Here is a 26,734-nt window from a genome sequence, read left to right as displayed (position 1 = left end):
AGGGCCCAAGGAGCCGCATGTGGCTCAGGAGTCACAGGTTGCACACACCCGTACTAATAATAATACTAAAAATAGGTGTTATTTGCTAATCAACAGACATGAAACTCATCTAACTAATGACCCTAGAATAGGAACAGATACCCTTTTTGCCTTTCAGAGCTATGTCACATATTAAAGGTCCTATATTCCAGTTACATATGCCATTGATTGATTGATTGAATTTGTATATACTCATAAACATGCATGCACAAAAAACTGTTCATTCTCCAAGAACTTGCTTGCAGGTCAGTGCTTTTGGGGAAATCCATAATTTTAAGCAGGCTGGAGGAGAGGGGAGATCTAGTCTTCAACACACATTGGAGGGTGCTTTCTTCCGTTTCTTTCCAAAGAGAGCCACTGGAGTTGCTTCACTTGGAAGAAAAGAATAAGCCATGCAAGACTTCCCTACTCCTTCCTGTTGAAGCAGTTCTATAGCACTGTATCCTTCCCGCCATTGACAGTGTGGGCTGGCTGCTCTTTTGCTGGGAAGAAAGCTTTCCCTATGCTGCTACATAACTGATCCCTGGAACCTCATAACCATCAGGCTGGTGCATCTGCTGCCTGGGCACCTTCCAAGAGTTGCAGGCACTCTTGACGTAGAGATAAGCTATTGTGGGGAAATTACCTAAGTTTTTTTAGGGTAGTCTTTTGAAGGGATTATTCCTGCAAGGCTTGCATATTTGTGCTTGATCCTTAACGTATAACCTTGAGTCATCTGCTCTATTTAGTTGGATGAGCAAGAACATGCTGCAAAGTTGGTCCTCTGTGAATCAGGGACATCATTCTATCGTCTGTTTCGATTAGGCTATGGAAATACAGTGGTACCTCTACTTAAGAACGCCTCTACTTAAGAACTTTTCTAGATAAGAACTAGGTGTTCAAGATTTTTTTGCCTCTACTTAAGAACCCAAGCCAGGAAAATTTTCCCAGGAGATTTGAGAGCGGCATGAAGCCCTGGCCAGTTTCCTGCCATTCCCCTTTAATCCCCGCCATGTGGGCTGCCAGAGGAGCCTTTTGGTGGTGCTTAAGGAGGCTTTGGCAGTCCAGAGCGAACGAAGCATTTCCCTTTCTCTGAGTGCTTGGTCAGGGAATAAAAATCTGCCAGCGCCCAGAGAAAAGAAATGCTCCCTTCGCTCTGGGCAGCCGAGGAGTCACCACAGCGAAGGAAAGGCGCCGGCTACAGAGCGAGCGAGCGAGAGGAGAGGGGAGTCCTTTAGCATGGGAAGGAAGAGGCAGCAGGTAGCAGCCAGTGTATGGGAGGCAGCCTCGCGCCAGGTGTATTTTAAGCCTTAAAGTTTTTGATTTTTTTGATTCCCCTCACCTCGCCTTCTTTCTTCGGCAGCAACTGTCCTCCTCATCTTCTTCCTCCTCCTCCAACCACCCAAATTCCGAGCTTTTATTTATTTCCTAATGGGTTTGCACGCATTATTTGTTTTTACATCGATTCTTATGGGAAAAATTGCTTCTACTTAAGAATGTTTCTACTTAAGAACCTGGTCACGCAGAGGTACTATGTATTGCCTTGTATTTGCAGATTGAAAAAATTGTTTGCAAACATTAATTTCTTTTTATTTTCTTAAAAATCATTTTCAGATCCATATAGACATTCCACGGACAAATCCCCTCATCCCTCTGTTCCAGCAGCCATCAGTTCAAGAGGTGAGGAGTCCTCCCAACCCCACCCCTCCAGGAAGCCATTTTGCTCTTGATGTTGGTGACCAAGGATGCTTATTGAAATTTTTGTTTTGTCCAATTATTACTGATGTTCTGAGTACTGTTACTCAACGGCAACCAGTTTAAGATGTGTGAACTTCCAGCTGGCTGGGGAAGTCCAACATCATAAACTTGCTGAAGTCAAGACACAATGTTCTAGGGTTAATTGCCTTGTACTATCCAAGGGCATTTCTGATAGATTTTTTCCCCTTTAAATCACACTTTTTAAGTATTTTAAGTATTTCCACTCTAAAAGTTAGGTGGCTACATAGTATATGCTCCATTTTCAAAATGCAATATATATGAATCACGCAGACACACTTATTTTTGTAGGAATATTTTATCAATAATCTACTTAAGTGCACCATTTGGGAAATGCAAAAATCATTATGAAATTATAAAAGAATGCACACTGCCGCCAGTGTGCCTGTCTCTTTCTTCTTAGGGATATGTAGTAATATAGGTGTATGATAGGATAATGTTGCATTCTGTTTCCTTTTATTTTATCAGCCATTGCTATGGGGATAAAGAAATTTATAACACAATGGCATTGCATTATATATGATATATTACTAGATGTTGCAGGCAAATCAATAAGAAGAGGTATACAGGACTAACATTTCAATCTGCAGCCCGATAGCTTCAGTACTGTCTAATTGTGATCTTTTCATAAGAACATATATTCAAATATTACCTAAAATTACAAACTTTCAATAGAAAAAAGATGCAACTTCCCATAATTTATTTACTTTTTAGAATGCACTAAGTAGGGTAAAGTGTTTTTCCTATGCACAGATATATTTAGTTATTTGCAAGGGTACAACGTTCTGATATTATCTGTCTGTTTATAGCTCCCAATATCTTGCTATCTAAGGACTCCCAGAGTGGCTTATAAATCAATAGTACAGAAGAAAAATATGACAATGTTAGGAGAATAGACAGTATTCTAAAATCAAAGTAAGATTAGGAGAACAATAAGAACTGCACAGTTGGAAATATTTTTTTTTCTAATGAAGAAAAATTGACCATACAGTATGCCATTTTGAAATACCCTTGAAGGAGAATTTAAAATTTAAAAGGCATGAAAGCCAAGAAATCCATTTCTCCAGGCATTCTCAATCCTTCTTTCAGTGAAAAATACTAGTATCTAGGGAGTTACTATGAGTAAAAGGGAGGGGTCTATGTGGACTTTCTAGATGCTCTCTAGTGATAAGGCTCTGTGGAAGTTAAGTCAGTGTTTTTAGAAACTCTTTAACAGAAAGTAGTGACTTTGTGGAAGGAATAATCTCTGGCTTTTAAATGTCCTCTCAATGTATATCACCATCAAAGCTGCATTAAGTCCATATTGTAGCAATGAAGTGACTTGCCTAAGAACATGAATTATCTTAGTAGAGTTTTAAATGGCAGGCCTCTGGTTAGATTAATTGAATTCCAAATATTAATAAGTAAATATGAAATAAGGTATAAATTATAACTGAACAATTTGATTCTGCTGATTATTTACTGATGCCTGCAAATCATGCTGTTTCAGTCAAGCTTAAGTGATCTTAATCTGTTTCTAGCTCTCGTGTATAGCAGAGATGGGGTTTTCTATATGTAGGAGTCAGGATGGATTAGGCTGGGGAATTTATGGTTATTAATGTAAAGTCCATCTAAAACCATAATAGATTGATTCAGTCCTTCAGGTTTATGAAGCATAAATAAATATCTAACAAGGTCCTGTGCTGTTGGCCTTGAAGTGAATAGGCACCTTGTCATGGCTTGTTTTCTGGTGTCTGTCCCTTTTCTCCTTGTAGCAGACAATGGCCTGTGCATACATTTTAAAAGCTTTGATCAGCTTAAGAGCTAGAATACTTAACCATTAATATAAGTGGTAGTGCTGCAAAACAAATGACCATGTTCAAAGTATGATTAATTAGAGCTATCTGTCACAATTATGTTGAATGCCATTGCTGACTATCCTGAAAGTTATAAAACAACCTGTGCAGACCCTTGAAAGGAAAACTGGCCACCAAATTTATACCAAGGGCACTGAGATATTGTTTATATTGTTCTGCTATAACAAGTTTCCTACAACAAGCAATAAATACCTCCATCAAGATTTTGTACTCTCGAAACAACAGACGTCAGTTGCTTGTCTACTAAATTCAGTCATTGTGAATTCAAATGTAACAGAGAAGCTATCCATTTATTATTAATGTTTCATGAAGTGTGAACAACATATATTCTGGAAAATGTCAGTTCTCTCAATTGCAAAAATCACCATGAGGACTTGAAGCATGCTGGGGTTAAGGTTTCTAAACCTGGCGTGCAACTAGAAAACCTATCAGGTGCCTCAGGTCTGAGCCCTCTTCTTACATTTGAAGGAAACAAGAGACTCTAGACCACCTCTGTCAAGGAGCTGCAATGTATGGTCTGTCAGACCTTGCTGTTTCTGCAGAAGTGATTTATTTAATTTGCCGTTGTGTTTTGGGGCTACTGTGTACATATTAGCAATAGCCTCATCCTAAGGTTCATGAATTTCGGCCATACCAGATAGTTGTGAGAAGGCCTTTTGTTGCCTATATTGAACCATAAGCAGAAAATGAGAAACTTTTAACAGTAGGTATAGGAGCATCTGCAGAATATATGATAATGACGTTGGGAAGACTTTACCAATAGTGGGCTGCAGCCGGTACAGTCCAGATGTGCTATCCCGGTTGGAAAAATGGAGCTGTGCGCACAGGTCCAGCTAACCGGTGGGCAGGCATGCGTGTTGACGTGAGATTTGGTATCTGCACATGCACAAGAAGCCAAATCTCGTGCATGGATGCTCACGCACCCAGGATTTTGTCGATTTTTGGCATTTTTTTGCACAGAAGCAAAGAAATCACCAAAAATCAGCAAAATGGTACACACATAAGCATCCTTGTGTGAGTTGGTTTCTGTGCATGCGCAGGAAGCTGAATCTCATGTCAACACACGCCCACCGTTGGGGCGCACCACAAGCGCCGGCGACAAGCCCTTCCCTGACTCTTACATAACAGAGGTAGAAGACATGTTGGACTAGAACAGGGGTAGGCAAAGTTGGCTCTTCTGTGACTTGTGGACTTCAACTCCCATAATTCCTGAGACAATCACGCTGCCTCGGGAATTCTGGGAGTTGAAGTCCATATGTCATAGAAGAGCCAACTTTGCCTACCCCTGAACTAGAACAATAGCAAACTGCCTTAATCCACATCAGAATATTTGTGAATTTAGGCCAATATTTTGTATTCTACGGGATGTCTGGTAGTACTTCTCCCCCCCCCATCTTTTGTTGCCTGCTCTTTTGAACTAAGCATGACATTCATTAAACGCTGACCCAGCAAACATCTGAAAGATATCAGTTAAAGAAGGTCCTCAATTTACAAGCATTTGCTTAATGATAGTTCACATTAATGATAGCACTGCCAACCTGGTGCCTTTAGTTCCCTTGGACTGAAATATTTGAACAAATAAGCAGGCATACAGTTTAATTGCCCAGTCTGCCCCCCCAATTTTTTTTTTAAAAAGAAGCAACTTTGAATTTGTAAGGAAAGGTTTTAAAAGTTGAGAAGGTATCTGATCTTCCCCAGAACTTCCAATGGCTGCAGATCTGGGTTGAAACAACTTCAGGGTTCCATTGTGGATGGAGGAAGTGAAGCCAGGTAATCCCCAAACAGCATCTGCTTTACCTTTCAGCTTGTAACCCTCTAGGTGCTTAATCCCATAGACAATGGAAAAGGATAGATACACTTTTCAGAGCAGAATACAGTATTCATCTATGATGATTCTGAATTTCTGCTGGCTTCTGCACGTGGCATCCTAGCAGCAAGGTACACTGTATGCTGAATCCTTCTTTTGCTGCTAAGAACCTCAAGCCTGGCTATTTCTTTAGTCACTATGCATCTCTAACTCTTACCACAACATCTTCCTCCCCTGCTCTTGTTCAGGCTTTCTCCTTCTTCCTCTCTCCTTGGGCATGGCTAACTCAAGCACCTGGCTTTCCTTCTTCCTCTCTAGATCTTTGAACGAATCCTGTTTATCTGGGCCATCCGACACCCTGCCAGCGGCTACGTGCAAGGGATTAATGACCTGGTCACGCCGTTCTTTGTTGTGTTCCTCTCTGAATATGTTGGTAAGCGATGCTCGATGGCTGAAGTATGTGATTAGCTCTTGCTGTTGAATACTCAGATTATCATCACTGAACAGCTTCAACATCCCTGAAATGCTTTGCCATTACAGAATATAAAAGGTAGAACTGCAAATTGATTCTTCGTCATCTCTCTCCCAAGATTAGCTCTTGTCAGTCATGTCTTAAATCTGACAGGAAAAGTTTGGGGGTTTTGGGTGGTGGAGGAGAGCAAGCTATTGTCTAGCTGTGATTGTCAGTCAGGGAAAACAAGTCATTAGTGAGGAGAACCCCACAAAGGATAATGAATGTGGTAGTGTCAGACTTACATTGTTTGCCAAGTATAACAGCATTTTGCAATCAAGATGCATTATGGAAATGTCAAATTTTATCATGCACTAGGAGGGCTCTACTTCCGAATTGTTTAGAAAGATGTAGAATGGCATTATTACAATGTTGTATCTTGTAAGATGCATGGAGATATCTCCCACCTTGTTTTTAGAATAATCAGATATGGTTAATGAATTAAAAGATCTAGACATGGAAGAGATGCTTTTTTTTTCTTTTACATTAAAGCGGTGCTTCTATTTGAAGTCCACTTTTTTTACCCTGTAGAGTGGAAACAAAAATACTCATCAGCAGTTAATATTGAACAAGGTAGCACATTCTATCAGTTTTAATAATATTGACACGCAGAAAAAAATGCTTCAAGAATAGAATTTAGGAATAACATTTAGGAAAAGAAAGAGCTTTTCGGAGAAACTACACAACACATAATAGCGATATGTTTTTGACTTAGAGCAAAAAACATTAGAAAAAGCACCAGAAAATGAAGAATTAACAACACAGCCCTTATATGGGTCCAAGTTATATACTCAGAGAATTACTAGTTTAAAAGCAGGTTTAAAGAAATCTGACTGGTTTGTCTTGGCTCAGAATCCAAGCAGCAACAGGTATATCTAGTACCTGAGAAATCTACCAAACTTTTCTGATGATGACAGTGCCAGACTGATACTATCAGAAACATTTAAATGATCTGTAAGATTTATTTTGTTAAAAAATTATGAAAAAATAAAATCAAGTTCTGCAAATCCTCCTGCCATTGATCAAACCTATTTATACAGCTAATTCATACACTATTCGTTTGCTTAATTGGCAATTGACCTGCATTGATAGACTTCATAATTTTTTTTTTTATTGTGCATCAATGATTAGTAATCCAATTTTTCCAATTTCTTGGAGAATGGAATAACTCATGTATTTTGTGCATGTTGAATAAATGACTGGAAACAATGAAATCTGATAAAAGATGTGTTTTGAATATTGATGATTATTTGCGATCATGCCTTAAATATATACAGTAGGTGTTCTCTCCTAATCATAAATGAGTTAAAATAGAACTTGTGAAAGTAATTGTTAGTAAGGAATGGCATGGAAATGGAGTATTCAGTTTCCTTAGTTATTGGTATATTGTGCCTTATGTTTTTATTTTTCTAAGCCTAGAAATGTGGTCATTTAGACTTTTGCTTTTCATAGAATAGAATAGAATAGAATTTTATTGGCCAAGTGTGATTGGACACACAAGGAATTTGTCTTGGTGCATATGCTCTCAGTGTACATGAAAAGGATACATTTGTCAAGAATCATGTGGTGCAACACTTAATGATTGTCAGAGGGGTCAAATAAGCAATGAAGAAACAATCAATATTAATACAAATCTTAGGATACAAGCAACAAGTTAAGTCATACAGTCCTAAGTGGGAGGAAAAGGATGATAGGAATGATGAGAAAAAAACTAGTAGAAATAGAAGTGCAGATTTAGTTAAAAAAAGTCTGACAGTGTTGAGGGAATTATTTGTTTAGCAGAGTGATGGCGTTCGGGAAAAATCTGTTCTTGTGTCTAGTTGTCTTGGTGTGCAGTGCTCTGTAGTGACGTTTTGAGGGTAGAAGTTGAAACAGTTTGTGTCCAGGATGCGAGGGGTCAGTAAATATTTTCCCCGCCCTCTTTTTGACTTGTGCAGTATACAGGTCCTCAATGGAAGGCAGGTTGGCAGCAATTGTTTTTTCTGCAGTTCTGATTATCCTCTGAAGTCTGTGTCGGTCTTGTTGGGTCGCAGCACCAAACCAAACATTTATAGAGGTGCAGATGACAGACTCAATGATTCCTCTGTAGAACATGACATCTACTTGCAATTCTAAGCACGTATCTAATGATGTGACCATTCATGTTGTAAATATGGCTGATGAGGAATATTCTGTGCAGGATAGCTGCTTCTTCATTTACACGTGTGAATTTCATGTCTGGCTACTATGGGGCATAGGGGGCTAACTAGGACTTTGGTCTGTTCTAGGAAGACTTTATGTCCGTTACGGTGCTGTGCTTCAGTTACAGTAGAATCTGTAAGATGATGCTCCCTTTGAATCTCATTTTATGAAATTATTATTTCTGTTGAAGAAACATTCAAAATATTCTATGTGGCATGTAATGATAAATTTATCAATATCAATTACTGCCAACTTCTTTCCCAATGAATTTGTCAGTGGCCCTCCATGGGAAAAAAAATCAAATGAATAGCTTGCATGTTATTATAAAACACTTCTGACCCAGGGATGGGTCCTAATTTACCTCGCTACCAGATCACTTCCTCCTCTGGCATGCGCAGTGCAGAAAAATGCCCCCCTCCCAAAAAATAGCCAAAAACAAAATGGCGACTGCGCACACAGTGCCAGAAACTCAGCTTCTGCACATGCTCAGAAGAAAACATTTTTTTTAAAAAAATGGCTGCACTCACAGACCGGCACTGACTAAACTGGTTCTGTGTCATCATGATGTCACCAGTGAGTCACTACCAGTTCAGACGAACAGGGAGGAACCCACCTCTGTTCTGACTGATGGCAAAAGTAGGCAGTAAGTATGCCTCACTATGAGGAGGCTAGCCCAAGAATAGTGCTTTTAGTAAAAAGGCCATTCCTTGGTTATTTTCCTGGGCAGACAATTTACCGTATTTTTCAGAGTATGAGCTGCACCCCCCACACACCAAAAGAGAGAGAGAGTGGAGATATCAGTGCATCTTATAGACCGAATACAGGCATTTTTAGCCTACCAAAGCCCTGTACCCGTGTCCTATTTTTGTGAAAAATGGGCGCATTTCTCACAAAAATGGTGTGTCCAGAGGGTTTGGGAGGCCTGCGGAGTGCTCCTGTGGGCTGGGGAAAGGCATGCTTGTTTTTGTGAAAAAAATAGGCCATTTTTTTTGCAAAAATGGGAGCATTCCTGCCTTCCTCCAGCCCCCGGAAGCACTCCGCAGGCCTCCCAAATCCTCTGCACACCCATTTTTGCAAAAAAAGGTGAAAAATGGGGCTGTTTTTGCCTTTGTCTAGCTACAGGAGCACTCTGCAGGCCTCCCAAAAACCCTCTGTGCACCCTATTTTTGCAAAAGAAAAACTACCAGGCTAAAAACAAGCTGGGTTTTTTTTTTGTAAAAATGGGGGCATTTCTGCTTTTCCCCAGTCCACAGGAGTACTCCACAGGCTTTTCAAACCTTCTGTGTGCCCTGTTTTTCATAAATGGTTTAGGAGGACTGCAGAGTGCTTCTGAGGGGCTGGGGAAGGCAAAAAAAGCCCCTACATTTGTGAAAACCATAAATGGTTTAGGAGGCTTGCAGAGTAATTCTGGAGAATGGTGAAGACAAAAAAAATTTCCTTACCTCTTTGAAATCTTGGTACCTCTTATATACCAATGTGCTTTATAGTCCGAAAAATACCGTAACTATCCCTTGCATATAATAATGTAGCTTCTCCTGAGAGGTGAAGCTTCAGAATCTGGAACTCACAGCAGCCTTTCCACTATTTCATTCTTCAGTAGACTTCCTTCAGCAGCTGCCCATCAACTGTGCTTTGAGCTGTTTCTGGTATATCTGCCCCTTATCTAGCTTATGCTCCAGTGCAGGAGCAGACTCTCGATTCTGCCACTACCGATGCGCAGTGCATGTACTTTGCGAGATTTTGGCTCTGTGCATGTGCAGGAAGCAAAATCGTGCCAAGGGAGATGCGTGTGCATGAGATTTCGGTGATGCTCTTGATTCCGCGCATGCGCAGAAGCAACAAATTGCCAAAATCTCGCACCACGTATCCCCTTGCAAGATTTTGCTGCATGCGCAGAAGCAAAATCTCACTGGGACGCACTCGTGCACTTGCAGCAGAAGCGAAGCTATGTGCACAGCTCAATTTTCACTACCGATATTCCGTCCGTATCCGATACTGCTCCAGTGGCAGAATCAGCAAGCGCTGGCATGACATTTGTATAGGAAAATCGCTGCTTTATTTGGAGATAGACATTGTTAATGGGTTATCTCCAATAAAAATAAACTGGTTCTGACACTTGTACCTCTCAACATTATATTTGTTGGATTCTCGCCTTATCCTTGTGTGGTGATGAATGCCCTTGGCACATGAGGTCACTGTTGCTCATTAATCCTTTTTTAGTGGAGATAAGGTTGCTGACACCCTCATTTTAGATCAATTTGGGAAGTCTACCGAAGATTAACTTTTTGATATATATGTCAGATCATTTGTTTAGGTTTTGAGAGAGGTCTATATTTGTTCATGGTCATTCAGTGAATTAAATTACAGACAACAGCCAAGGAGTTTACAAAGGAAGTTACTTCTGAAATCATCCATTGGCACCGACTATTATACATACCCAGGGGTGGGCAGCAGGCAGGACGGGGTGGAACACAGTCCCACCAGTGGAAATTTATTTATTTATTTATTGGATTTGTACACTGAATCATTGACCCCCTCAGAGAGGGTTTGCAACTTGGGCGTCCTCCTCGATCCACAGCTCACATTAGAGAAACATCTTTCAGCTGTGGCGAGGGGGGCGTTCGCCCAGGTTCGCCTGGTGCATCAGTTGCGACCCTATTTGGACCGGGAGTCACTGCTCACAGTCACTCATGCCCTCATCACCTCGAGGCTCGACTACTGTAACGCTCTCTACATGGGGCTACCTTTGAAAAGTGTTCGGAAACTTCAGATCGTGCAGAATGCAGCTGCGAGAGCAATCATGGGCTTCCCTAAATATGCCCATGTCACACCAACACTCCTCAGTCTGCATTGGTTGCCGATCAGTTTCCGGTCACAATTCAAAGTGTTGGTTATGACCTATAAAGCCCTTCATGGCACCGGACCAGATTGCCTCAGGGACCGCCTTCTGCAGCACGAATCCCAGCGGCCAGTTAGGTCCCACAGAGTGGGTCTTCTCTGGGTCCCGTCAACTAAACAATGCCACTTGGCGGGACCCAGGGGAAGAGCCTTCTCTGTGGCGGCCCTGACCCTCTGGAACCAACTCCCCCCAGAGATCAGAATTGCCCCCACCCTCCTTGCCTTTCATAAGCTACTTAAAACCCACCTCTGCCGCCAGGCATGGGGGAATTAAGACTCTTTCTCCCCTGAGGCCGTCACAACTGTATATATGGTATGCTTGTATGTATGTTTGGTTTTTATATATTAAGGGGTTTTAAATTTGCTTTTAGTATTGGATTTTATTGTACATTGTTTATGATTGTTGTTAGCCGCCCCGAGTTTTCGGAGAGGGGCGGCATATAAATCCAATAAAACTTGAAACTTGAAACACTGCCCCTCGGGGCGGCTCACAACATAAATGAAGCTGTGTGCCCAGCTCCAGCTGACCATCCCACCCTCCCATCCTCCTCCTCGGAAAGCAGCAAGGAGACCAGCACCGGCAGGAGTTGCAGGGGGCCCATTTCCTCCCCCATCTTTTCTCAATAGTTGATTGGCATCTGTTCGCCTAGCTACCCAGCCTGAGGCGGGGAGATGACCCAGGAAGGAGAGTGCGAGAAACAGGAAGCAGATTGTCACCCCAGAGAGCGACACTGGTGAGGTTGTAAGTCGAGGACTTAACAGTTCACTTGAACGATGATGATCGTTCAAGCCACTCCCACCTGGTGGCATGGCCGGCAAGCCACTCCTACCCAGTCACATGACCATCAAGCCACACCCACAAAATAAGCCACACCCACAGTGTGGCTGTAAAAAGTTTGGCTGCTCATTACTGTATATACCATACTATACATTATTTCTCTCTTTGCTTGAAAACTAACAAGTGAGCATGGCTGCTCTCAAATTGCTTTTGCTGAATCACTGATGAGTGAACAGGTCCAAACTCTTTCTCCTCTTCTTAAAGGTTGTTGTTTTGAGGTTTTTTTCCCTTCAAATTGTTCACTGTTAGCCTGCTGCACAAAGGGAGCTGCCTTCATGAAGTTGCAGAGGCCGTGAGCATTTTGGGATCTGTGCCAGTATCAGATGCATATATGGCAGGGATCGACAAACCCAGGCGCCTGGTCGCCAGTGGCGCCTAGAAAATGTTGTCTGGCGCCTAGAACAGCGTTTCCCAACCGCTGTGCCGCGGCACAGTAGTGTGCCGCGAGACAAGGTCAGGTGTGCCGCAAAGTTCCGCTTCCAAACCGGAAGTTGAGTGTCCCGGCTTGCTTCTTCACACCTTCATTTTCGCGCCTTTCTTCTTCGTGCCTTCCTTCTTTGCAGCAGGTGAGCTTGGGACTCGGCGGGATGGCAATAGTAGCGGCTGAGGCTTTCACTTGTGGCATCGGGAGTGCTAATGGCGGCGGCGGGAATAGCGGGGGGGGGGCTCCTGCAAGTGGAAGCCTCAGCCCTGGAGCCCCCTCGCCCGCGGGAGTGCTAATAGCGGCGGCGGCGGCGGGAATAGCGGGGGGGGGGGGCTCCTGCAAGTGGAAGCCTCAGCCCTGGAGCCCCCTTGCGCCCATGGCTTCTCGTCGATGTCTCTGCCTGCCCGATCCGGAGTGCTAATAGCGGCGGCGGTGGCGGGAATAGCGGGGGGGGGGCCCTCCCCGCCGCTGCTATTAGCACTCCGGATCGGGCAGGCAGAGACATCGACGAGAAGCCATGGGCGCAAGGGGGCTCCAGGGCTGAGGCTTCCACTTGCAGGAGCCCCCCCCCCCCCGCCCGATCCTTCCTTCTCTCCGGATTTTTTGGGGTGCGGCTTCTTCCACAGCGGTGGCTGCAGCGGCGCTGGCGATCTGGCCGCTAGCCGCTCCAAGCGCTGTGGGAACGCCCACCCCTCTCACAGTGCCGTCCCGGGCTGTCAGTAAAGGGGCTGCTTGCTCGGAACATTCAAACTAAGGGAAACCTTCGCTGGCCTCCACAGAGAAGAAAGGAAGAGAGAGAAAGAGAGAGAGCAACAGAGAGAGAGAGAGTGAGAAAGAACAAGAGAGAGAAAGCATGAGAGCGAGAGAAAACAAGAGAGAGAAAGAAAATAAGAGAACAAGAGATAGAGAGACTAAGAGAGAGAGAAAGAAAAGAGAGAGAGAGAGAAAATAAGAGAATGAGAGAGAGCAACAGAGAGAGAGAGAAAGAAAAGAGAGAGAGAGAGAAAATAAGAGAATGAGAGAGAGCAACAGAGAGAGAGAAAGAACAAGAAAAAGCACGAGAGAAGAAAAGTAAGAGAGAAAAAGAGAGATAGCAAGAGATACTGAAAGAAAGCAAGAGAGAGAGAGAGAAAAAAAGAAAGCAAGAGAGACAGATAGGAAGAGGAAAGGAGAGAGAGAGAGAAATGGGAACAAAAAGGGGAGGAGAAATGAGAAAATGATTGAGGCAGAGAATGAGAGGAGAAACAAAAGAGAGAGAGAGGTGATTCTTGAAGCATAGAAACATAGAAACATAGAAGTCTGACGGCAGAAAAAGACCTCATGGTCCATCTAGTCTGCCCTTATACTATTTTCTGTATTTTATCTTAGGATGGATATATGTTTATCCCAGGCATGTTTAAATTCAGTTACTGTGGATTTATCTACCACATCTGCTGGAAGTTTGTTCCAAGGATCTACTACTCTTTCAGTAAAATAATATTTTCTCATGTTATTTTACTGAAAGAGTAGTAGATCCTTGGAACAAACTTTTGGGGTGCGGCTTCTTCCACAGCGGTAAAATATGGTAAAAAGCACCCAAATAGTAATAAGAAAAAAACCCCAGCCCTCACCTGTTTTTGAAAAGAATAAAAGAGAATAAAACCCCAGCCCTCACCTGGTTTTGGAAATGGTTTGAGTACACACAGACATATAAGGGGGGGGGGGGACAGAAATGAGACAGTAGTATAAATTTGAGGAGGGATGATTGATGATTGACTGTATTTATAAGGGGATGTTACATGGGATTGTATGTTCTATGTATAAATACATGTAGAAATACTGTAGATCTGAAGGTCAGCAGTTAAAATCTCATCCCCAGCTCCAGGTTGACTCAGCCTTCCATCCTTCCGAGGTGGGTAAATTGAGGACCCAGATTGTGGGGGCAATATGCTGGCTCTGTTAAAAAGTGCTATTTCTAACATGTTGTAAGCCGCCCTGAGTCTAAGGAGAAGGGGGCATAAAAATTGAATAAATAAATAAATAAATAAATAATATTTACTGTCTTTTTCTGTCATTTTGGTTGGTGGTGTGCCCCAGGATTTTGTAAATGTAAAAAGTGTGCCGCGGCTCAAAAAAGGTTGAAAATCACTGTGCTGGACCACCACTGAATGGAGTTTCCTACATTGCTAAATCTTTTTGTAAGTAGGGTATAGCAGTATATACACAGTATATGCTGTAATTATATGGTTACTATATGGCAGTATATTCACAGTGTATCCCATTACCAGTACTATATGGCGGACTGCGGAGTGCTGCTGGAAGAACAAAGTCGGGTGCCGCCAGGAGAACGAAGCCGGAGTACTGCCTCGTCCACTCGGACAAAGAAGGGTAAAGAGTTCATGTGTAAGTTATAATTGGCATAGCAGAGCAAAGTGCACATTTTTTTTTCTTTTCTGGGTTCAGGAAAAAAATGAAGCGCAGAGCAACAGAGAGAATACCAGAAAATGAAAAGCAACTGAAAATGACACAGTTCTTTACAAAGACCTCTCTTGAAAGCGCAGTGCAACAGGTAGAAAGTGCCGGGCAACAGGTAACTGAAGAAACAAGAGAAGACCCACCAGCAGAGGAGTCCCCATCAACAAGCCGTTGTCAAACTGCTGGACCCAGGAGATTTAGGCAAGAGTGGTGTAAAGAACTCGCATGGCTTAAATTTGACCATACAACTGGTATAGCTATATGCGAGATTTGTGCTTCCTTCCCTGGCATTGCTGACCAAGCATCTAGGATCGTAAAAGGATTTTCAGGACCCTTTAAACTTGAAACCTTCAAAAAGCACGCAAAGTCTCTCCAGCATCTAAATTGTGTGGAGGCTACACATGCAGCGTTGGCTCCAGAAGCTACTCCATTGGCTGCTTGTATAAGGAAAATGGATGAAGACATGTTTAAACATATGACCATTCTATTTAATGTGGCCTATTATATTGCCAAAAACAACAGACCTTTCACAGATTTTGAAGGGTTGCTAGAGTTGACGGAGAAATTAGGGAGTGCTGTGCGACAGGAATATGCAAACGATAAAAGATGCAAAGAATTAATTTCCCATATTGCAGAAATAATCAGGAAAAACCTAATCAGTGAGCTCAAAGAGGCAAAATATGTCAGCTTGATGCTAGATGGCTCAACTGACAAAGCAGGGGTTGAACAACTGATTCTGTATGTCAGGTACATCAAGGACAACAGGGTCAAAGAAGTATTTCTTTCTGTTTCTCCTCTTGAAATGGCTACTGCAGATGGATATTTAGAAGCGCTCACAGAAGAACTTAGAACACTTGGTCTTGTAGGCTGGCTTTCTTCAAGTCACTTGATTGCCATTGGTACAGATGGTGCTGCCAGCATGATTGGGACCGAAAATGGCTTGGTGCAGAAAATACGCCAAAACATCAGTCATTTAATTGGCATTCACTGTGTTGCACACCGATTGAACTTAAGTGTATTAAGTTCAGTAAAACAAGCTAAATTAATTGATGACCTTGACTCTATTTTAAAGAAACTCTACCAATTTTATCAATACTCACCTAAGAGAATGCGACAGCTGAAGCAAGTAGCAGAAAACCTGCACCTTACAATTCTGAAATTCCAATACTTGCATAATGTCAGATGGATAGCAAGCAAAGTCGGTGCTCTGTCTGCACTTGTCAAAGACTGGAAATGCGTGACAATCCACCTAGAAAGTGTGGCTGCGGAAAAAGACAGTGCCTCTGCAGCTGCCCATGGTTTACTGAGAAAGCTCACAGATTTTAAATTTGTTCACATGCTCCATTTTCTACTGGACTATCTGGAAATTCTTAAAAACTTGTCACTTATATTTCAAAGGGAAGAGCTTTTTTTAAGCACAATTGAGTTGCATGTGAAAAGCACAATTTCAACAATCAATTCACTTAGAGATGCACCAAAACAACATGAGGCCAGATTTGTCTCAGGAACATCTCTTCAAGGACTGTTTCAAAATGTACAGCTACATGGACTGAGCAACACTGTAGCTGCATCAATTCAGCAGGAAAAAGCTAATTTAATTAATCATGCAGTTAAATACTTGACAGTGCGATTTCTAAGTGATATAAATATTGAAAGATCCACCGCAGTGTTTGACACCTTTGCCTGGCCAGCAGGAACAACATTGCAAGACTACGGTGTGGTTGAGATTACTGCATTGGCTCATCATTTTCGTAAACAGCTATCTCCACCTGAAAGTGATGACCAATGCATTCACTCACTCCTCAATGAGTGGTATGAGTTTAAGGTCCTTGGAAAAGGAAAGAAACTGTGTGAGCTTCTGGATTTGGCACTCTCCAACACCGAGAGATTTCCAGTTCTGGGAAACCTGTTGTCGATTGTAGCGGTGCTCCCTGTCTCAACCTCATGTTGTGAAAGAGGATTTAGTTTGATGAACATGGTCAAAAATAAATTCAGATCAAGGATGCAAGAAGAAAGTTTAAGTGACTTGTTTATGATCACCATGAATGGGCCATCTGTGAAGGCGTTTGATCCTGCCAAGGCTGTGGACCACTGGTACTTCAGCTCTAAAATCACAAGGCATGTTCATGGCCACAAAACGCAAAGTGAAAAACACTAGAATGTTGCCTAAAATCTAAAATATCAAAATATAATATTTATTATCTTTAAAAGTAAAATGTTGTTTATAACGTTTGTAATGTTTTTTTTGTTAAATTAAAAACCAAGTTTGCTTAAAAAAAATTCTGGCTCCTAAATTTTTTGGCTGGCTCCTAGATTCTGAACAACTTTGTCGACCCCTGATATATGGTGTATCTGCTGCTCTTAACAGATCAGCGGAAGCCATTGAACATTGCTGAGCATTGCTCGTTTCAGCCACTGCTGTTTGGCAGAATGGCTATGGGGGTTATAACAGCTGCAACTCTAGTAAAATTTTAGTGTCCCAAAGGTGCTTATCAAAGCGGCAGAATTGTTGAATGCTCCTTTGGATGAGATTTTATGGTTGACAAAAAAAACATTTGGTAAGCATTCCATTTATTCTCCCACATGTGTTACCATTCCTAATACGTTCAATAACCAGCTTTATTCAACCTCAACCAAACTTTTCAAGGCAAAACCAGAATTTGATATCATTTGGTAAAGACTTTTTAAAAAAATTATATTAATTAAATACTGGAGCAATCTAGTTGAGAGTAGCCATGTGAAACACCATGAGATTTGAATAAACTGTATTGAGTAGGTGATAGAGCTGTGATAGCGAACCTATGCATGCCATACAGAAACATAATGGAGGGCACACAAAGTGTTGCCCTATGTCAGCTCCAGTGCAAATGTGTGTGCTGACCAGCTAATTGTCGGCCTTGGGGAAGGCAGTTTTGCCCTCCAGAGGCTTCAGGGAAGCCCCGGAGTGCAAAAAACTGCCCAATGGGCAAACCGGAAGTTTGGAAAATGGTTTTCCGTTTTCCCCGTTGCGCTGTTTTTTTGCACTCCGGAGCCTTCAGGGAAGTTTCATGAAGCCCCAGAGTGCGAAAAACAACCCAATGGACAAATCAAAAGTTCAGAAAACGGACTTAGAGTTCCCTTGTTGTACTGTTTTTTGCACTCTGGAGGCTTCAGGGAAGCTTGCTGATGCCCCAGAGTGCAAAAAACCCAGCACAACGGCAAACTGGAGATTTGGAAAATGGACCTGTAGTTTGCCCATTGTGATGTTTTTTGCACTCTGGGGCTTCAGGAAGCTTCTCTGAAGGCTTTGGAGTATGAAAAGCAGCACAACAGGCAAACCGGAAGTCTCTTTTTCTAAACTTCCAGTTTGCCCATTTGGCAGTTTTTTTCACCGTCCCAGGCTTCAATGAGGTCTGTGCACATGCGCGGAGATGGGAGGAAGTATGTGCAGGCACAGAGGCAGTGCGGAGGAGTGTGCATGCAGGGGGGAGGGAATAGGTGTGGGCACATATGCAAGTGCTAGCACACACACACACACACACACATCCTTTTGACACACAAACCAAAAAAGGTTTGCCATCACTGTGTTATATCTATAGCAGCTGTGTTGTATTAACCAAAGCCAAAACAACCACATTATACATACATTTGTTTGTTTGTTTTTTGTTTGTTTGTTTGATTGATTGATTGATTTTTATGCCGCCCTTCTCCTTAGACTCAGGGCGGCTTACAACATGTTAGCAATAGCACTTCTTAACAGAGCCAGCATATTGCCCCCACAATCCGGGTCCTCATTTTACCCACCTCAAAAGGATGGAAGGCTGAGTCAACCTTGAGCCGGTGATGAGATTTGAACCGCTGACCTACAGATCTACAGTCAGCTTTAGTGGCCTGCAGTACAGCACTCTACCTGCTGCGCCACCCCTGCTTTAAAAAAGTTAAAAACCAATGGCATAATATATAAAATGAAAACAGGAACCAAATAACAACTAGCTAAACCAGATATAACCGAAATGTAAAAAAAACCTCAAACAAAAAAATGCATAGGGGAAAAAAGGTAATGTTATTAACAGTAATGATTACACTGTAGGCGGCTTCTGACATTCCATCAATGCAATGAAGTAGGGAAAGTTAAAAAAAAGTAAAAGTTTCCCCTTTTTCATGATATCTTCAACTTTTGCCGTTAGTTTCCCTTTTTAACATCAATTTTAATTGAACTAGAAGGTGATCTAACCACAACAGTGGGCTAGATATAATGCTCACTAGATTCAGATCACAACAAAACTGCCCTGAAGCAAAGGGAAAGTCTGACATATGTCCACTAATGTGCTTTGAGATTATTGGAACAAACCCATGGTTGTCATGGAGTGCATACACCCTGTGGCTTTCCCTGACCAAGCTTCCAAGCCGTGAGATTGAACTCCCCTGAACACCATCAAGTGAAGGAATTTCAAAGCCAGCTCTAGATGAAGAGATTCAGACAGGGATCCAGGCGAGCAGCAGAGTGCCTGCTTTGTCAAAAGGGTAGTTAATTATATATTGCACTTCCAACGTAAAGAATTGGAAATTCCAGCCTATATTATACTTGGATAAATAGTAGTTTTTAAAATCCATCCATAATAACTTATAAAATGGGGATATTCCAGTTTATTCCAAATTGTTTGCAAGTTTGCCAAATCTTCATACAACTCTTTAGCTGTAAGAAAAAAAACCCCAGGAAACCAGGAATAACAAAAGCAAAAACTTTATTTTGAACAAAATCAAAAGAACAGATCAATATGCATATTGGACCAGAGAAACCATAGAAAAAGTCTATGTTTCTAAGGTAACTTGTTCTGCCAGGCTATCTGATAGGAGCCTCCCGAAAATTCGAGGGTACAAATTTCAGACACACACTCACACGTTTGAAAATTCAAAACAATGTTCTTTATCACAAAATTCAAAATAAACAAAGCACTCTTTGTATTGCAAAGAGCACTCTTCCCAAAACAACAGGGTAGTCTGTACAATTTCCCTTAAGCAGTCATTAAGTACTTAGCTAGCAGCTGTGAAGAAACTTCACACCCCTTCTTCTTCCAACGAAGTGAGACACACACACATCTCACACACACACATGTTGCTCTGCTTTGGTTTCAAAGGCGTAAAAAAGCAACAAAGTCCAGCAACACAAAATTCCTGATGAACTCCGATCAGATATTCTTCCACAACGGCCAAACCCACATGCTGCTATTTATAGCAGCAGCCCTAATTACTGGAACCCCAGCCAAACACAGGTGGCCTCCCTTATTTCCTGTAATATGTTCTTACTTGGTCTCTTCTACGCATAATTCTGCCCTTGCGTGGGTCCAAAATGTCATCATCTGAATCAACGGAAGATAAGGGAGAGTGACTGCCTGGGATGTGTGCCAAGCCCTCCTCTGCCGAGTCACTCCCACCTTCTTCTTCATCCGAGGAAACTAAACTTTGAACTGATTCTGTCGGCAATAACACAGGCCTGTGACATGTTGAATTTTCCCCTGCATCCACCTCCCCAGGGAATGGGGCAGGAGCTGGGCCAGAGCCAACCACAACAGTAACTAATCTGTACAGAATATAGCATTTTAATACATTTTTCACTCTTGTATCCTCCCATATTCCACACCCATAATTTATTCCCAATTTGGGGTGGTTCCTTAATGATTCAGCACTTCCACTGTCCATTGTCCATCTCCTTCTTTGAATATATCTCCCTCAACTACTTGGAACTTTCCAGAGTTCATTCATCATTGATATTCATACCTTTATTGGTCCTACACATAATTTCCACATCTCCTGTTCATTCTTTCTAAAGGTCATTTGCACATGGGCCTGTGATACATTTCCATATTTGTAGAGGAACAGATCTTCTCCTTTTAGAGGAACAGGACTCTTGTTTTTTACAGTAACAGGGTTGTTTGAAGGAATTAGGACACCGGGGCTATTTTTCTTAAAGTTGTGAATAAAAATAAAATTCAAAGCATCTTATTTGCTGCATAGTTTTTAGTAATTCATTGAGAATCTGCTCACTGTTGCCCACTTTCATGAGATGATAGAGCATAGAGGCCTGCAGGCCCTGATTGCCTGCTGTCTGCAATACCAACTGAATTGTAATTAAAAACAAAGTTAGGACTTCCAAGCGATTAAAGGGGCAAGATAATAGCTTTACAATTGTGTTCAGAATGGTTTTTGGTTGTTTTTTTAAAAATCCTTCCATTATGTTGTGGTTAGCTCTGGCCCAGCTCCTGCCCCAAGGAATGTTAAGGTGGATGTGGTGGAGACATCCACATGCCGCAGGCCTGTTTTGCTCGCAGTGGAATCTGCCGACAAAGTCTCCTCTGACCAAGGAGACATGAGTGACAGGGAGGAGGGGAGTTTGGCAGACAGCCCAGGAGGAGATCAATCATCTGTATCATCCCTGGATTCTGAACAAGAATTAATGATACATCCACGCATGTGTAGAGTGATGCATAGGAGAAAACAACTGAAGGATTATTACAAGAGAAAATGAGGCCATCTGTGGTTGGGTGGGGCTGCTGTAATTAGTGCTACAGATAAAAGCACAGCCTGGCAGTTTATCTGATTCATTGTTTCATCAAGATCGTGGTTTTTGTGCTGTTCAAGATTGTGTGTGGACTCTCTGGACTTTAGAATTGGACTCAATTTCCCAGTTATTGGATGAGCAATTAGATTGCATTTAACCTGTGCCTTGTGTGTACCAGAGAATCCCTTTGACATTTAAAAAGGGAGCTGTTTCTATTTTTCTGTTTATAAAAACTTTTGGGTTTTCCTTTTATCGTGTGGTGTGTGTCTTCCTGGACTAATTACCCTGTAATTACTGGCGGTTGAAACACGCCGGCAGAACACATTATAGAAAGTTCAAAATACATACACAGTTGTATACTTGAAAATGAAGAGCATTATAATCTGAGTCTTCAAATAAAAGCCCTAATTTTGATAAAGAAAATCAAAGAGTCTGATCATTCCATAAAAACTTTCTTTTTTAAAAAAATGTAAATGTTTTCCCCACCATTCAGGCATGACCGATTCTAGGGGGCGGTGCTCATCTCTGTTTCCTAGTTGAGAGCCAGCATTGTCATGTCATGTCATGCCATGGTCATGCAGCTAGCATGACTATATACCAAAGGACATGGAATGCTGCAACCTTCTCAATGAAGTGGTGCCTATTTATCAACTCGCATTTGCATGCTTTTGAACTGCTAGGTTGGGGCAAGAATGGGAGCTCACCCCATCATGCAGTACTTGGGACTCAAACTGCCCAACCGCAGTCAATATGCTCAGCATCTTAACCCCTCGGCCACTGTGCCCCTTAATATTTCACAACTTCTTGAAAATACTTTGCAACTGTAGGAGTCCCTTCAAGAATATGTGTCACCTGATTCCAGTTCCTCTCTATTTCTTTGTAGTGTTTTACTGAATGAAGATATGGGAGACAGTAAATATAGTTTCTAAATCTTACATTGATTCAGTTGCTGGGGAACATGTAGATCTGGAAATTGCCTGTTATTCAATATTTCTGTTCTAGTTCCTTTCAGAAGATTAAACTAACTTATGTTTGCAAGGTCAAGTGCCAGGATCTGTTTCTACAATCCTGTGGAAAGTTTTCCTTTTACTACTAATGGCCGTGTTCGGGATTTTATGTCATAGATGCCATACTAAATCATGACCACGGGAGAATGGTTTTATTTCACAGAATTGTTGTCCTAGTAAAAAAGAACCAGTCTTAAGCCCTCCTATTCTTCAGTAGAAAAACTTGACCTGTTAAAAATCAAGCCACATTATTGTTCTGGTTTCTGGTAGAACTTCAGTTATTAAAAATAACTCTTATTGAATACAGTATTTCATAAACAAAGAAACTCCATTTTTATTCTCTTCGCTTCGGTATTCAAAAATGCAGTACAGACTGGCACATTCTTTTCTCCCCTTATCTCTCTTAATTACATTCCACATACATTCCTTCATGCCTTCTCCCGTCTCCTGAAATTCATGTATTTACAGCATGATTCAAAAACAGTAGGAATGACTGCAATATAACACAGAATAAACTTACTTGCTCCGGAGCCAAACTGAAACACTTTTCATCTTAGAACTACAACATTGAAACTCCACTCTTCTTCCCCACTGGCCTCCTGACGTAACTAATACATCACTCTAGTATTTAACCCATTCCTCCCCTTAATATCTTTTTCCTAACACCTGTTCCTTGCGTTTTTGGACCCTTCTGAATTGAGGATTAACCCAGCGAAAGTCTGTCTCTTCCTCACTAGATTCTGGACTCATAGCAACATTCTGTAGTTGGCCTCCTACCTGTTCTAATGCCTGTAACCCAGGGCCTACCACTAATTCATAAACACTATCTGTCTAAGAGTCCTTGAGCTCTTCATCATCCTCCAACTGACCAGGAGTATGTACAACAATTATAATCTGCAAGGCAAGTTGGAATCTTGAGTTTCATTTTTTTTTAAAATTTCTTTGAAATCACAAACATCTATTCACAGGTGCATCCACATACCCACACAAATTATTATCGGACTTTGTTCATTTCTTCAATCCTGACCCGTATGTGATGTGCAGAGAATACTTTAAGTACAGTCAACTGCTAATCAAGCCAGACATGGGTTGCTCTCAGTTCGGGCCAGTTCTTTAGAACAGGTAGCAGGAATTTCCCCCTGCTTGCTGAACTGGTAGTGATTACCGGTTGGCCATCCCCCCAAAACCAGCTCTAATGGAGTTGCCTACAGCAGCACCATCTTCTTTTTGGCTTCTGCACATATGCGGAAGCTGTTTTCTGGGTTTTCGGCACTATACATGCACACATGCCCATGTGGCATGGGAGGAAGTGAACCGGTGTTGTGGTGAGTTACAACCCAACCCTGAATCAAGCCATATTCTTTATTTTTTATCTGACAGCAGAGACCGTCCCCAGTTTAGCAGTCACCCTCCCCAGCTTAAAGTCTGTTGTTTGGGGAAATACCTATTTTCATTTTTTTCAGTCCTGGCTGGTATTCATTTTTGCCAGGAGAATGTAGGTGAGGTTTCATTATTGTCAATAGCTGTTTCCTTGTTGCTTGGACAAACAGTAGATCTCTATATTTAGTGTGGTTGGCATTTTTTCAAGCCCCTCTACAATCTACACCAATCGTGGTGGCATAATGGTTAGAATGCAGTTCGGTTCTCACTGGCTCAAGGTTGATTCTGCATTCCATCCTTCCGAGGTCCGTAAAATGAGGACCCAGTTTGTTGGGAGCAATATGTTGACCTTGTAAACTGCTTAGAGAAGGCTGTAAAACAGTGTGAAGTGGAATATAAGTCTAAGTGCTATTGCTACCTACAATCTTTTCCAGAAGGAGTTATTGGAGGGGACTTGGACTGGATTAGCAAGTTCATAAAACATATTGCTCTGACATTTACCCTGTTAAATGTGCTATTTGAACTGAGCCACATTTTTTTCATACATAAATCTCAGCTCCCTACTTCGTGTACACCCGGGATGAGTGCATCAGATACATATTTCTTCTACCTTCTTCACTCCAGCCTGGATCCCCAGTGTCCTATCACCCTGTCCATCTCCACTGACCCATCGTTACACCCCTGCATCACCTAAAATGATAGATTATAATGGCTGTGAAGAACCCTCTCCTCCAATTTTATGACTAATCAGGTTGGGCCACAAGGTGAATGCTTTGAGCCCACATATAGAAGTAAAACTAATGGGATGGAACTCAACATTTCATTTTTCAGTGCCTTCAGCCTCCAAATGTAAACAAAAATTAAATTTTAAACGAACAGTAAAGGCAGGGGACCTTGGTGTTTTCAGCAGCTGGTAGTAATCACATTGTCAAAATGACACTCTCCGCTGCTGACATACCCAGTAAATATCCATACTTAGAAGATGATTTGTCTTCCTCTGTGATTGTCTCCGTTTCAATATGATCGTTTCGGTTTTATTTCATCGCTTCTGTGCTGAAATGAAAGATAAGGAAGCTCCCAAAAGTCCAGTCCTTCAAAACAGCCAGGGCTTTTTTTTCCTCTCATGCTGTCATTGTATAAATGGATGGTTTGCCAGAAAGGTGGGAAAAGTACATCTCTGTTTTTGACAGGATCCTACATATTTTAGACAGTGTCTGCAGGCAGGAAGATGAGCTGCCCTCTAGTCCTGCTATAAATTAACTCAATTTGCTGGTTAGCAATCTCCAAGCTTCTTGGTTGAATGCCATCTAGAAATCTTTGCTGTTCCCAGCAGCCAGTGTTGTGCGTACTAATCTTCTCCTAACCTAGCTCGGTGGTGCCTTGAGCTGCAGTGTCAGTCATAGCCACATTAAACGCTTCTTCATGCCAGCTTCAAGTGGCTGCTGCAAAACGGTTGGCTGCCTTTCAGTTCTTGTCAGAGCCATATGTTAGATATCCAGGTTTTTTTTTAATGCGGGTTCTGTCTAAGGCTTTTGCAGAACAGATGTTTATGTTGAGCAATATACTTCAGAGGATTCTCCGAAGCTCTCTTCTTCTAGTTTTCAGGGTTTGCCTGTGCTGTCTTTGCTTCTCCTTTGAGAGAGGGAGAAGGAGCTGATTGGGAATGAATTACAGTGATCCCCCGGGTATTGCGATCCCGATCATTGCGAAACGGCTATATGGCGATTTTTCAACCCGGAAGTAAAAACACCATCTGCGCATGCGCGCCCTTTTTTCTATGGCCACGCATGCGTAGATGGCGCCTGGCAGATCAGCTGCTGGGCGGCTTCCCTGGGTCTTCCCCCTCTTGCTGGCGGGAGGGCGAGCGGCGGGCATCAGCGAGGAGTTTGCGTGGGTGGCAGGGAAACCCCAGTGCCGCTTCCCAGCTGAGTCCTGAAGCCAAACGCGGAAGTTCGCTTCAGGACTCAGCTGGGAAGCGGCGCGAGCAAACGGCGTGGGCGGGCGAAGGGCGGGCGAGCGGCAGCGAGGAGTTTGCGTGGGCAGTGGGGAAGCCCCACCGCCGCTTCCCAGCTGAGTCCCGAAGCCAAACGCGGAAGTTCGCCTTTGCCTTCTGGCTTCAGGACTCAGCTGGGAAGCGGCGCGAGCGAACGGCATGGGCGGGCGAAGGGCGGGCGGGCGAGCGGGCAGGCAGGCAGGCGGCGGACAAGCGGCGGGCGGACAAGACAAGTGGCGGGCGCGGCAGCAGCGAGGAGTTTGCGTGGGCGGCGGGGAAACCCCAATCTTCGGCTCCTCGCTGCTGCGGCGGAAGTAAAAACACCATCTGCGCATGCGCAGATGGTGTTTTTACTTCCGCAGCGCTACTTCGCGAAAAACCGATCATTGTGAGGGGTCCTGGAACGGAACCCTCGCAATAATCGGGGGACCACTGTACTGTATATTGTTTGTCGCATTTGTCTGTCTTTCATATACAACCCTTACGACTGCATTCATATCATTTCCCCAAACCCTGTTTGTAACCATCACATGTAAAATGCCTAAATGCTTCAAATATATAGGGATATCAAATATATACAGGTATCAGATATATATTCAAATACAGTGATCCCTCAATTAGCACGGTCTCGATTAGCGCGAAACGCTGCAACGCGGTTTTTCAAAAAATATTAATTAAAAAATAAGTTCTCTCTCTCTTTCTCTCCCTGTTGCCGGCGTGGTACAGTATATGAGAGAGAAAGAGAGAGGCAGAGAAAGAGAGAGGCAGAGGTCGGGCGCATTACCGGGAGGTGGAGGCGGCGTGGGGACGCTGGGTGCCGGGGACACCGAGGAGGGGGTGGACGTGGCCTCTCAGCTGCAGAGCCGAACAAGGGCGGAGGCAACGGCGGAGTCCGGCGCTGGGGCCATGCGGGGCCGCTCATCCAGGGGGGCGTGGACTGGCAAGTCGCCCTCCTTTCTCTTTCTTTCTCTCTCTTATACCACACCGGTAACGGGGAGAAAGAGAGAGAGCGGAGGGCACCTTGCCGGTCCACGCCCCCCTAGATGAGCGGCT

The 26,734-nt window shown here is 42.8% G+C and overlaps 2 protein-coding genes across 3 annotated transcripts in view; both read left to right on the top strand.

The window, feature by feature from the left end:
* Positions 1-26,734, top strand: part of FKBP5 (FKBP prolyl isomerase 5) — a 1,202,894-nt gene that overhangs the window by 554,077 nt on the left and 622,083 nt on the right. The gene's annotated exons all lie outside the window — the stretch shown is intronic.
* TBC1D22B (TBC1 domain family member 22B) overlaps positions 1-26,734 on the top strand; it is a 68,017-nt gene that overhangs the window by 18,864 nt on the left and 22,419 nt on the right. For both annotated transcript variants that reach the window (XM_070745205.1, XM_070745206.1), the window contains exons 7-8: positions 1,633-1,698; positions 5,776-5,890. In XM_070745205.1, coding sequence (XP_070601306.1) covers positions 1,633-1,698; positions 5,776-5,890 — 181 coding nt within the window. The remainder of the gene's footprint in view (positions 1-1,632; positions 1,699-5,775; positions 5,891-26,734) is intronic.

This window comes from Erythrolamprus reginae, chromosome 3, assembly GCF_031021105.1.
Source record: "Erythrolamprus reginae isolate rEryReg1 chromosome 3, rEryReg1.hap1, whole genome shotgun sequence".
Taxonomy (NCBI): domain Eukaryota; kingdom Metazoa; phylum Chordata; class Lepidosauria; order Squamata; family Dipsadidae; genus Erythrolamprus; species Erythrolamprus reginae.
Note: the sequence above shows the minus strand (reverse complement) of the source record. Positions and strands in the feature narration are given on the sequence as shown.